The sequence below is a fragment of the Nomascus leucogenys genome, chromosome 21, assembly GCF_006542625.1.
Source record: "Nomascus leucogenys isolate Asia chromosome 21, Asia_NLE_v1, whole genome shotgun sequence".
Lineage (NCBI taxonomy): Eukaryota > Metazoa > Chordata > Mammalia > Primates > Hylobatidae > Nomascus > Nomascus leucogenys.
Window position 1 is genome coordinate 28,863,825 of NC_044401.1, and position 14,582 is coordinate 28,878,406.

The 14,582-nt window shown below is 34.6% G+C and overlaps 1 protein-coding gene across 3 annotated transcripts in view; it reads right to left on the bottom strand.

The window, feature by feature from the left end:
- The window catches only part of EPHA3 (EPH receptor A3), a 372,702-nt gene that overhangs the window by 262,152 nt on the left and 95,968 nt on the right, over positions 1-14,582 (bottom strand). For all 3 annotated transcript variants that reach the window (XM_003255127.2, XM_012497854.2, XM_012497853.2), the window contains exon 3: positions 6,054-6,714. In XM_003255127.2, coding sequence (XP_003255175.1) covers positions 6,054-6,714 — 661 coding nt within the window. The remainder of the gene's footprint in view (positions 1-6,053; positions 6,715-14,582) is intronic.

Genomic DNA, 14,582 nt, shown 5'->3' on the forward strand with positions numbered 1-14,582 from the left:
AACCAGCCTTGACAGTAAATTATGATGGCAGATTCACGAGCTATCTGACAAGATAATATTCATTAAGATGATAGGAGAACTATAATTTTTACATATTCACAATAACCAATATCCCATCCTTCACAGAAAAAAAGAAGCTTAGATATGTCTTTTTCTTGGACAATTTCAATCACTTTACAGATAAGTTTACATTTAATAGATATTTAGTGAGTTGTCTGCAAAGCAATGTTCTATCTTCCTTCGGACAGAAAACTGAAAATGAAATGATGGAAACAACCCCTTTCAAGTAAAATGAGAGCTACTTTTTTTCTGCAACCGAAATTATTGTCTGATGCCTTAGATTCTCATAATGAATACTGTCCTGGGAAGATTAACCCATACATTACCATAGTCTCTCAAACAAACTACTCAATGGACACATTATTTATGTTTCCCAAAGATTATACATTTGGCATATAGATATTACCTAAATTACTATTTGCACATTTGAAACACTAGACCAGTCAAAGCATCTAAAAGCCCAAAGAACTTAGTGTAAGAATAATAATTTAATGAAAAGAACTTGATACTATAAAGCAGATACCCCACAGCCATTTGATAAGGAATGCCTGTGAGCTAAATTAGAGCTTTAGAAGTATGCTTTAATAATGACCTATAAAATCATCTTTTAGGTTGAGATAAAGTAGAGTGAAATGCCTATTTAAAGAGGAAATGTGTTTTAAGATTTTTCCCTCTGAACAGAATTGGTGAGATTATATTACTAAAGTTAACCCAAATAAGGTAAAACAGTTCACATTTTACTAAAACACTGTTAGTCTTATTTAATTTTAATCCTGTGTAAGAATGTTACTAACATTTATGGAACTTCTTGTGATTTTTAAGGCCTGTTACAGTGGTTCATTGTTGATCACTTAACCTATTCTTATTCATTATGAGGTATTCAAATGCTTAGATATGAATTTGCTCTACTCCCTAAATTTAACCACAGACATATTTCTCCTAAACATGTTTGCAATTAAATTGTGTCTGGGTGTTCAAAATAATCTGATTTGTAGCATATACAGAACAAAGAATTCACATTTCTATTTTCCTAAACATGCAAATCCATGGTTTAAACTTATATTGTTTTTATACAGACTCAAAAATGAGCTACAGTATTTAAGAAGTCACAAACCAAATATATTCCCTTGCTTTCTCTCACTTTTCATATTAAAAAATAAGTTTTTACTTTAACTACTTTTTAGATAGTTCATTGACATAATTTGATCGTAAATTTTTCCTTTAACTACTTTTTAGATAGTGCACTTACATAATTTGATCACAGATTTCCAGTAATATCACATAATAATTCATATAAGCACATTTGACATATACTTTGTACAACTTATACTGTTTCTCCACTGCCTTTATAGTATTTGGTCCATTCTTAAGTATACATAATAACTACCTAAAGCAAAGTAAATAGATAAGTTAGCTCTATCCAGAGTCAGGTAAAATGTTTCAACAGATATATTTTTCTTTTTCTTAGTTGCTTACTTATTTTTGATTCACATGATTCCTTCAAGGCAAAGGCATTATTTATTGGTATATCCTTTCCAACTATCTAACCTCGTCTTTTATAGAAGGAATGTTAGGACACAAACACTGTATGAACAAAACCTAGGCTTAACATTTTTGAAATGCAGCATTTTAATTTTATCTTTGCATTGCAGTTGTTTGCTTATTTCCTAAATCATACTTTCTTAAATCAAATCAGTTAAAACCTAAAAGTCTTTCTGAATATACAATATAAAAATGTACATCTATAAACTCAAGGCACTTTTGAAAAATCAGTGGGAAGATTCATACTATAAAGAAAAGAGACTGAGTCCAATACCAGATGGGAAAAATCAAGCATGACTGCTGTTTGGAAGAAAAATAACACTTAACAATAAGATCATGGAGGAAATATCACCCATGGTTTAATAGACTAGAAGTTTAATTGAACAAAAAAATGTCTCTTTAGAAAAGCACAATCCTTTTGGATTCTTGTTTGGAAGAAGGTGGGCAATCAATGAATAAATAATGAATACACAAATATATACATTCATTAAAGATAAGTTTTATCTCTTAAAATATGTCTAAGGTCTAAGGTAAGCTGTCGAATGGGTGATTTCATCATATCTAAATGTTTTAAAATGTATTGAAACAAGAAAACAAGGAAGGTAACACATTTCAGGGATTCTGATGACCGAAAATAATGACGTTCAAATACCTTGTGTCTAGTGCTGTATATTTTGCAGTGGACTAAGCAATACATCCACTGGCCATTTTGAAGGCCATCCCTTTTGTGGATAAAGAGACTAAGGCTGAAAATGTTTAGCCACAAAATTAATAGGCTGCATTCCTGGGACTCCTAAGCCCAAGCCCTCAAACACTTGTTAGTGACAAGAGCCTTTGGCTAAATAGAATTAAATGCAAACTGAAAGTTGAAGACAAGAGTAGAAATTTTTTTGCATTATGCTAATGTACATAAATTGATGAGAAGACACAGAATCTTGTATAAATCAGAGGCTTGACAGCTATTTTAAAGCTATAATGTATCTGTTTAATTTGTTATGTTAAAGTTATTTATCTCATTACTTATCTGTGCCATACTTTTTATTTAAATAAGTTCATTGGCTGGAAAAATCATAGATGTATAACTGCTAAAGGCAAAGAGGAAACAGACAGCTGTCATTTTAACCTCAGAGAAAGGAAATTTTTCATAACTGAAGGTAAGAAACTCGATAATTATAGGGTAGTCTTTACAAGGTGAGCCAATGCTTTAAGCACTAGATCAGTAAATTTAAGGGACAAAAATGCCACATTTATTTCAACATCTACAAAAATTGTTTAGACCATTGCTTTATTACAGGTATTAATCTAGAAACAATTGATTATTTTAAAGCAGAAAGATAATATTCATTGTAAATTCATAAAAGAAAAAAGTATGATCTTTGGTACCATAAAAATATTTGTTATTCCTTTACTTCATCATCTATTCGTTATTCTAACAAGAAGTCAGATGAATCTATTATTGCCTGGCTGCAACTGTATGTGACTTAATAATCAAATATGTTTATTTCAAATTAGATAAAATTAACATCTTTATTTGCAACGCATTCTGAAAGGCCTAGTGGAATCAAAGATAAATAATGTAAAGTCTGTTCTCTTCAGGACCTCTATTTAAAGAATGGATAGTTGGTATAGAAATCTCACAGTAATTACACATTCTATAAGTATGTAATTGAGAACCTACTCAATTAGATTCTGTTATGTTCTAAGCAAGATGTTTCTAAGAAAAGACATTCCTTGTGTCTCCCCTTAAGGAACTTCCAGACAAAAAACAACTGGAAAGGAATGCTTCTGAATTCATTCACACTCATGAACACCTTGCAGTTCCAGAGGGTGCCTTCTGACTGTGCACACAGACTTAGTAGGTGCGAAGAATATACTAAGGTTTTCAATTTTCTCTAGCGCCTCTGTCAGAGCAAGCAGAGTCTTAAAATCATCCTGTTATTGAAACATTGGCAGCTGTTTTAAGAGTTTCTGAATTAACAGAGAAATGAGTGGAGAGTAAGAACTGGTATCCTAAGTCATAAGTAAAACAAATATAATTTTGGATAGTCATCAAAAAGTCTAGGTGTCTTCATACATCACATCAAACACACTTTTCTATTTAGCTGCTGATGTAAAAGAAGAAGGAATAACGTTAGCATTCCACAATGAATGTGCAGAGATAAAGCACAGAGCAACAAATTCTTCAGTGACATTAATAAGGTATTTGGTACACTAAGTCTAAACAAAGTTTGTATGAGAAGGAATATTTATAGTAACCTTCTGCTATCTGGCTCAAATGTAATTAACTGACTATATAAAAAGCCATTAGCATTCTCATCTCTCCCCTCCAAACTAAACCAAAACAGATAATATAATTCATTAGCCAGGATTAAAAAGAGCAAAAAAAAAAAGATCATGACGTTTCCTTGGTATTAACAGAATATTTTCCCACACTTCCAATCTTAAAAAGAGAAAACCAGTAAGAAGAGTTATGCTGGGATGTAAAAAATATGAAATGTCCAAATGAAATAATCAAGTAAAATATTGTCAATGCTTGAAAGCAAATGCCAGATGACTCAGTTTTAGTATGTCACTTTATAATTTTAATTTTTCGGTGTTACCCTTTTAAAAGGAGGTTTATGAACATCTTCCCCAAAAAACAACCCCACCTGCCATTTGACCATGCTGTCAAAATCCAGCAAGTCTGCCCAGATCCCAGAAACATGATCCAAATAAATTTTAAGTTACAGACATGGTAAATTAAATAAAATATATTACACTATCCTTCTCTTTCATCAAATATGAGAGGTAATGAATTTAAATAAAAGTCATATTTTAAAATATATTAGATAAATTTCTAGTAAACAGTGTGACACATAATTTCTTACCTTCCTTACTAATTTTTATATTACTCCTTATCAGTTTAAGCTTGCATAGTTATTTTTATATGCATTTCTATTTCACCAAATTTATTGTAATAAGTACTCTTTACCTTCCTGGTGCTTTTTGGAGTTTGTTTGGCATGCGATTCTTAAATCATTCTTTAGCCACGAATATTTCTTTCTACCCTCCTTTATTTTTTCTCTCTAAACAGCCATTGAAAGAGAAAACTTTACCATTTACTATTCTTAGCTTTCTTTTTTCCTATCCTACCTAGCCAAAAGAAACAGGAAGAGGAGGAGGAGGGGGAGGAGGAGGAGGAGGAGGAGAAGGAGGAGGAGGAGGAGGAGGAGGAGAAGGAGGAGGAGGAGGAGGAGGAGGAGGAGAAGGAGAAGAAAAAGAAGAAGAAGGAGGAGGAGGAGGAGAGGGGGAGAGGGAGGAGGGGGAGGAGGAGGAGGAAGAGGAAGAGGAATTTATTCTATAAACTATGTCTATAGTCAAAAGCAAAATATTATGTTCTGTCCAGATTTAAAGAGGACAATTTATATACAAAGCAGGCTCATTTATTCCACATGCATTTGAGAACAGTGACTGATTATGCGATCAGGAGTAGAACACCACACTTGACAGAGTGTAACAGCAAGCAAGGGCATTAAAACGGACAAAATTTCAAGGACAATATACTTAACTTCTGCTATGTATTTATTCATTTAAAATTTGAGTAACAATTTCAGTGTGTTCTTCAGCATAAAACCTTGCCTAATGCTAGGTAAATTTTGGGATTAAGTGAAATTATGATATGATATAGCACAGCTGATATACAAAATTTTATATAAAATGATCTTTTAATTTATTCCACTTAAAATATAAAGTGATTTTAATAAATATTAACTTAATTAAAGAGTTCTGGTTCTGTGATATTATATTAATATCAAATATGCATTCAAGCCTAAAGGATGATACAAATAATTTTTGAGCACTAAAACGAGCCAAATCATGGTGCAAAAGACACTTAAAAATCATGCCTGTATATATTAAATATTGAGGCCTCAGCTCTGGATTTTTAAATCAAATAATCTTCTAAAAGCACTAATCTCTTGTAAGTAAACATGTATTTGATACCCAGATGTCAGTGAAGAAAAGACTATATAGCAATGAAGTAAATATTGCTATGAGATAGATAAGCACCAGCATAAATAACCACCACAGTATCTAATTCTGTTAGAATTAGGTTAGCTGAGTGCTAAAGATTTCTCAACTTTCTACATAAAAGAGATAGAATGTTTTTCTTTCAGGTGGTCTAGAATTAGATTACCTTAGTTATTAAACAGCAGAAAAACTTAAATATAGCATGTATAACACCTCTTATAGGGTGCAGGCCAGCACGTATAATCAAATACACTAATATTTCTACAGCAAAGAATGAATTACCACATCAAATGGAATTAATTTTCGTCCATAAATAGACTATGGTCAGTTTGAGGCATTTTTTCCGCCAAGTGAGTTGAGACTGAGTGCATTTCATTTAATGACACTATGATAAACTCACAGGTGAGAAATATTACTCAAAGAAAAATAAAGAAGGCTCTTACCTTGGCACATAAAACCTCTTTCTTCATAGCCAGCATTGCAGGAACACTTGCCAATGGGTACAAGCCATTCGCCTTCTGTACTGCAGTACATCCTTGGAGGATCTTCCTCCTTAGAATTGTTGACACAAGACCCTCTAACCTCCACCAGGGACTGGGAGTCCATGGGTACCGTGTCTGGAAACATAGCCAGATTCTTCACTGTAAATGGGCACTTTTTGAAGTATACTCTCACAGACACCAAGGCAACACAAGCACCAACATCTTGAAATGCCAAATAAAATCCCTTCTTGTTGACAGGACCTACTTCTCTAATCTCAGTGTTGAGCTTAAGAATACGGTCCCCAAGATCCATTTGAGTGAAACTTTCATCAGCTGCAATGGTGTCAATCTTTGTAAACTGATGCTCTCGAAATTTCACCCCATGATCATCATCTGACTCCATGTAGTACAGGTTGAATGTCTCCTTGCAAGTTCCTAAAACCAATGGAATGCTATTGCAGTCTCGTAGGGTGAACTTGAGCTCCACATAAATCTTCTGAGCTGAGTTCCTGGGGACCCAGTTTGTTCTCAGCCAATTGTTTTGACTGTGATCCATGACATTACAAACCTGGTAAGTCCTGATGGGTGTGTAATGTTCATCCACACCACTGATCTCTTCCCACTGAAGAATCAAAGAGAAACAGAGAGTGAGGCAGAATTAATGATAATAATGAATACAACATAAGCGTGTCAGAGCCATCACTACATAATAAATCATCATTTACTTGTTAAAAACACTCTTGTTTGTAGTTTTTATTTGTAAGTTTCTCTGCGTTAGTGGACATAAAGTAATTTACAATTTTGATGAACACATTTCAATTGCATTGCAGTTTGTTGAATATTCAGGAAAAAGACACTTAGCAGTTAGTAGAGCCTAATCAAACATTCCAGGATCAAAACTTCAAATCAGTTGTCTCCAATGACACTATAATATTATTTTCTCATATGTTTTTGGGTGTTTTTCTCTGTTTAAAAAAGAAAAAATTAATAATACTGCCTAAAATTCATGCTTATTAATCTTTTCCCAATTTGTGCAGGTTTTTGGTAAAATTGATATAAGGTAAAATAAAGTGAATATAAATGATGTTTTTACTATGCACCATCATGCATGACATTTTGTAACGTACTGTCATTTCAGTGGACATGTGTTGCAGAACTGTGAAAGAAAATTTGAAGTAAAAATATAAATGTTCCTCACCCCCCAGCCTCCAGCCAAATATATAACCAAGTTATGTGTGAAAAACAGAAGACATGGCAAACATTCGATTCTTAAAGCCTTTTACACCCACATTGGACTTTTTCTTAGTCAAGAAATAGATAGATATTTGGGGTTTTGTTGTTATAGTAATTAAGGTTATCTTAGTACAACTTTTCTCACTGTAAAAAGCCTTTAAAAGCATTATCACTTTTGAGAACAGTGAAGCACTATTTTCTGTGATCCTTAGGACAAATTTTGAGAAGTTTTTAACTTAGCATCGTAAGTGTGTGTTACTTATGATCCTAAAACTATTAGACCAGTTGTTTCTGTTATCTCTGTGTCCATACTTTCTTCTTATCATGGCCCATTTTGCTTACTTCTTGCAGGAAACTACATCTTTTGCCATGCCATTCTTGAATGTCAAGTTTTCTAGGGATCTCTGTTACTTATGCAAAAACTTTCGAACTGTTGAGTTTCACATTTGTGTTCCTCTTAAAACTGGTCCTAAACCACATGTTAATTTTTCTAAGTGTTTGAATTGAGATAAGTAATATTTCCACATATTATATTATTGTCAATATAAACTCTTTCATTGTTTACAAAAGATGTGGTGGATATTCTGTCCTTTATTCTTTTCCTGTGGAACTTGTGGAATCTTTCCTTCCTTCCTTCCTTCCTTCCTTCCTTCCTTCCTTCCTTCCTTCCTTCCTTCATTCCTTCCTTCCTCTTTCTTTCTCTTTCTTTCTTTCTTTCTTTCTCTTTCTTTCTCTCTTTCTTTCCCTTCCTTCCTTCCTTCCCTCCCTCTCTCCCTCCTTTCTTTCCTTCCTTCTTTCTTTCTTTCTTTCCTCTCTCTCTTTCTTTCTTTCTCTCTTTTCTTTTTTTTTTGGACAGAGTCTTGCTCCTGTCGCCCAGGCTAGAGTGCAATGGCACGATCTCAGCTCACTGCAACCTCAGCCTCCTGGGTTAAAGCGATTCTCCTGCCTCAGCCTCCTGAATAGCTGGGATTGTAGGCCCCGGACACCACACCTGGCTAATTTTGGTATTTTTAGTAGAGACGGGGTTTCTCCATGTTGGCCAGGCTGGTCTTGAACTCCTGGCCTCGTGATCCACCCGCCCTGGCCTCCCAAAGTGCTGGGATTATAGGCATGAGCCACTGTGCCCATCCGGAATATACGTTTCTTATGGTATAACCCCATGGGACTGTGAATTCTTCTGCCTTATGCCTTCCATAACCCTGACAATCTTAAGAAAATTTCTGTATTATATAACCCTTATTGAATCCCCTATTCATTTGTAAATTTAATTCGTGATACATGCTAAAGTTAGTTTAATTTTGTTTCATAGGCATTTGCTAAATTTTAGGCAGGTCTCTTCACATTCACTACAGTATGGAGCAGAAAACTTCACCTTTTGGTATGTGCACAAATTTTATTTTTCTTATAATATAAGTAAGAGTTATTAATGGGAATACAACAAAATGTTTTTCTTAGAGAAAATATTTAAATATTGTAGTTAAATTCATGAATAAAATCCTTGTGAAGCCCATTATAAATGTGTTCCTACATTTTTCTCCAACAAAGAAGTTAATAATTTTCATCAGGAACAATAGACATTAAACACTTTTAACTAAATCAACAGCATATAAAATGCATTAACACTTTTTTTTATTTCTAGTGACACTATGTTATGATTTTCCTGTATGTTTTTTGCTTTGTTTGTTTGTTTAAAAAAAGAATAAAAAATACTACTGCCTAAAATTCATCTGTATGAATATTTTCCCAATTTGGGCCATGTACAGGTTTGTTACATTGGTCCATCGCATGAGGTTGAGTTTTGAGTACGATTAATCCCCTCACCCAGGTTGTGAGCATAGTAGCCAACAGTTTTTCAGCTCTTGCTGCCTCCCTCCCTTTCTCCTTCAGCAGTCTCTAGTTTTTATTGTTGCCATCTTTAAAGACACAGAGATTTTAATTCACACCTTCTAATCACAAAATAAAATAAAATATTAATTTATTAAATTGTTGGTAATTACAAGCAAAGGAACATGACATTTATTTGGCCTTTAAGCTTCATTAGGGGAAATTTTTTTATGCTAAATTCTTAAATTATAAAAAACAATTTGTGAACTTTACTGGTGGACAATCACAGTTTAAAAACTTCTAGTTCTTCATAGCTCACCTATTAACTTACAAACAAAACAAGTAAACAGCACCATTTATTTTAAAAAAACCTGATCATTCAGGATCTAAAATACAAGATAGGCACTCATTTTCTGAAGGCAAAATTGACCTAGCTTCATTGTCACATCCGAGATTCAACAATGAAACAAGTTGAGACTCTTTTAGAAGATCTCAGAAGTAATATACAAGATACATTCTAATCTCAGTTTAAGGAAAGAAAATATTCACATTGTATTTGTAGTAATTGCCAATATACAATTTTCATGCATCCACTCTATGTGTATGTAATATATTGAGTTTTTAAGAAGGTAAGAGTACATGAGAGTCTCAGTTCTTAGGGTTTTACATTGAGGTGCCTATAATAATACAGTCACATTCAAAGCAAAATGAATGTATATGTTGAATATAAAAAAAGAGTCAACAGACTTGGTGCTCCAAAAATCTCTGGCGTTAAAAGTTAGTGTTTTATAGCGTCTTCTCTAGTATCATTACCTTGGATCTTCAATGGCATTTTAGAGTACAGATGTAGCAAAAACTCTAGAGAATAAATGCTTTCCATAACCATCTTACAGAAAGTTCGATCATGACAATATCATTTGAATGTAAACCAATTGACTTTAAATTTCTTAAGATTTCCTTTTAGTAATAAATGAGATTGTTACTTTGATGAATCATTTGCAAATTTATTCTGCAATGAACAGCATTTTACTGGACATCAAACAGAAGATATTGTGTAGAGATTTTCATAACTTGATGTAAAATATGATTTTAATTTTGGAGATCTCGGTGTAGTTTAACATTTGGCAAGATACCACAAGTCCTTGAAAACAGAGGTGTACATTGCCAGAAGACAATGCAAACAGAACCAGCATTCTTTGCACATAAAAGGCTGCAAGGAGCAATTATCACTTCATTAATTTGTAATGAAGGCCAAATTGCTTGTAAGGGATGGTGATGTGCCATCTCAGACCACTTGTGAAAACAATAAGTCTCTAACTCTGGCATTTGGTGAGGACTAAAGACAGTAGAAATAAAATCCTTAAATGAATATTTTCTCATAGCAGCAGCGACAAGAAAAAAATCATTAATTAAAGCTACTGTTATAATGCTCATGCTATGTAAATGTAAAGAATGCCCAGGTTTCATTCATTTTTCTATTGTAAGAACTAATGTATAATATTCATTATATATTATCAGAGATTCTATCCTGCTATAGTAATTGTCTCAAGGCAGAGATGAAAAAAATGGGAGACATAGCATTGGTAACATAGAATTCAGTGGTGAAAAGCATCTTTCTCTTCATTTTCTTAATGCTTACAGGAAATCTCTGTAATTGGTATCCACCAGTAACAGCTTCAGCAAAAGGGGATACAAACTAAAGAGGAGTTCAAAATACTTTTTCAAGCTCTGACTCATTAAAATCAACAATTCTGATATTTAGCCTAGCTTCCAGATTTTGACTTTAAGCTTTAATTATTAGACCACATAGGCCAAGACCGGGTTCCTTATATTTTCATCTTTTTCCAGATCATTTCAACTATAAGAAACCTATGCATCCAAACTTTCTCCCCCTGGAGAGTCCATTCTGAAAATAATCACACCAAACCTCTCCATCATCAAAGGTAGTATAAGATACTAAGGAGGCTCTTAGTTTATATTTTCTAGATAGCACAGTTCCTTGTCACTGAATCAAACATATATTTTTGAGGGAAACACATATTTTAATAATTAACTGGCATTTAACCTAATAACTATTATGCTAGTATATCATCATTATGGCAATTAATAATTTATATTTATTGTTGATATTAATTACTTTCATGGAAAACATTTTTAGTTATTTGCTAACAAGGGGTAGTAAGGTGAGGAGGAAGTTTACACTTCCTTTAAGAGAAGCAGAAGCTGCAATAAATTTAGTGCACAAGCTAATATAATTTGGAAAATATTAAGAGTGCAAAATAGTCATGATTTACCTTTTAAGAGTTAAAACCAGTTTCTAAGAAATTTGTGGATGACAATGTAAGGAAAATGCATCAGCAATATTGTTACATTTACAGTATTTTTGCATTTCGATGGTTTATAAGAAACACCTATTTCTGCGCTTTAAAAAATGCTGATGATGATTAATCTTGCACCCACTAATTTTAAGTGATATTAAGTTGGTTCATGTTATTCCTTTCTCCACTCATGTTTTTTATTCTTATGTTTATTTCCCCTTGTACACTCAGCCATTTCAAAATCCAGTCTTCATCCTGGAAGTATTTGGGCATTTACCAGGCAGCAGCATTTTAAGCATGCATGCAGAATCTCTTACAGCAAGGCTGTCACTATCAAGTGTCACGCACAAATATATCTACAAAAATCATTACGTTTCTATTTATTCATAAGTAGTTTTCCTTAGCCCATTCTGGTCTCAAAAGTACACACACACACACACACACACATTTATATACAGATATATATTTCTAAAGGTATATTATAAAAATATCAGAGTAATATCAAATAGTTGAGACAAATGAGGAATATAATTATTTTTTGTTTGGGGTGTGTGTGTGTCTGTGTGGTGTGTCAAATCAGAGAATTACATTTGTGACCAAGGAGTCAGGAAGAAATAAGATGGAAATTTGATGTTGGAAAATCCCTATGATTAACAAGAGGACAGAATCCGAAGACAAATATGACCGAAAAGGGCATATGTGGGAAGATGTGGACAGTTATCTTAATTATAATGGCTACTATTTAGTCCCCAACCACATTTAGCCCCTAAGTTTTCAGCAGAAATTTGGTAATGGTATTAGAATTGCCTTATGGAATATAGAAAAGCCAACATCACAGCTTGGCAAAGTATACTGAAAAGATCTGGGAAACAAAGACAAATGTAAAAGAATCAGAATTATTATGAGGAAAGCCAACAAAGTATTTTAGAGAGTGAGAAGAGCTAGGAACAGAATCACGTAAGATCCCTGCTTAGAATTCTCACCAATATTGGGCATGCCTCAGTACTTTCTGTGGTTTTAACAAGATACGGGCTATTAAAGGCACAATGTCCCCAGAAAGTTTGAGTATGTTGTCCCCTCTGTCTCCACTTTACCCAGCAACCTCGCAGCTGGGCTCATAGATGTCTGTTTTTCTTCTCTGTCCTCTAGTTCCTTAATACCCCTAGACTGAGAGAAGACCTGAAGTAGCCTCAGCTCCACTCTTCTAGGAGCTTTAAGGATTTTTTCTTAATATTTTTATTTTATTTTATTTATTTTTTTGAGACAGAGTCTCGCTCTGTTGCCCAGGCTGGAGTGCAGTGGCACGATCTCGGCTCACTGCAAGCTCCGCCTCCCGGGTTCACGCCATTCTCCTGCCTCAGCCTCTCCGAGTAGCTGGGACTACAGGCGCCCGCCACCATGCCCGGCTAATTTTTTGTATTTTTTTTAGTAGAGACGGGGTTTCACCGTGCTAGCCAGGATGGTCTCGATCTCCTGACCTCGTGATCCGCCCGCCTCGGCCTCCCAAAGTGCTGGGATTACAGGCCTGAGCCACCGCCCCCGGCCGGAGCTTTAAGTTATTTTCCTCTCAGCTGGGATTCAGGGTTACTGCACTGAGATCTCAGGTCTGTTGCAATGATACTGCACCTTTGGACGAATGTCCCATACCTTTAAATCTGTTTAATTCCTTTATGTAATTTTTTTTTTTTAATTCTGGCTAAGCAGGGAACCAGGAAGCTTTTTAAAAATACTGCTTCCCAGATTAAAAAAACAAAAAAACAAAAAAAACAAAAAAAAAACCCTAGGTGATTCCAACATTCTAGCCCCCAACATTGAGAACTAATGCTATATATCCCTTGGCCAACTGGACTTTTAACTTCTGCGCTCTACCTGAACTGATAGGATGTTCCAATATCAGCTTCCATGAATTCTGGGTCTCCTTAGAAGCTGTGTCTAAAGTGTTGTCCTTCCCCTGTCTCTGTAGCATGGTCTTATGTTCAGCCCTTATCCCATCTGGTTTTTCACTCCAGATTTGCCAAGGCCTAGACATGCCTTACACAGAAGCTCACCTGAATAACCTCATCTTCTACCTCCTTCAAGGAATGATAAGATATTATTATAACAAACCAAGTAAATCCTCACAGTGTTCTATTTCACATCTGGTGGTAGTACACCTGACAAAACAGGTGTATTACAAAAACATGCAAACAGTGCGTGGGGAAATAATTTTCAATCACATATTTATACTGGTATGAAGAAGACAGTTGATTTTAGACATGCTACTATTTTTATAGTTTGCTGTAGTTTGATAGCATTCCACTGTGATTTTCTGTGGTGATTTGTGATTTTTGAAAACGCCCATATAATTGCAGTTTTATTCAACTTTTCATGGACATATTAAATATTTATATGTGCAAAGCTTAAATTAGAAACTGTGTATAGTAAGAAGATAAGTAAAATGTAATTTTTCATATATATATATATATATATATATTTTTTTGAGACAGAGTCTCGCTCAGTCATCCAGGCTGGAGTGCAGCTGGGCAATCTCGGCTCACTGCAACCTCCACGTCCTGGGTTCAAGCGATTCTCCTGCCTCATTCTCTGGAGTAGCTGGGATTGCAGGCATGCACCGCCATGTCCAGCTACTATTTATTTATTTATTTATTTTGTATTTTCAGTAGAGACGGTGTTTTGCCATGTTGTCCAGGCTGGTCTCTAACCCCTGGCCTCAAGTGATCTGCCTGCTTCAGCCTCCCAAAGTGCTGAGATCACAAGCGTGAGACACCACGCATGGCCACAAAATGTAATTTTTCTTATCAGAAATTGATGCTGGTGGAGGAGGCATAACACATACAGTAGATGACAACATGTTCTGTATTTGAGGTACTGCAAGGAGTTATTGAGAAAGGAAAGATTTATCATGTGAAGGAAGGTCCTGGAAAAGGATACGGAAACGAAAAGATAGGATTATTGGAACTTCCGTAAGTGAAAATTAAGGAGGACACAGAGAGGGAGAAAAAATGTCAGCAGGCTTAGCAAATGTGAGGACAGAACCTGTTTAAGTAACTGGGTTCCAGTACGATTGGAATATAGGGCAGTGGGCTGTGGATATGTGGACAAGTACTTGAAGTTC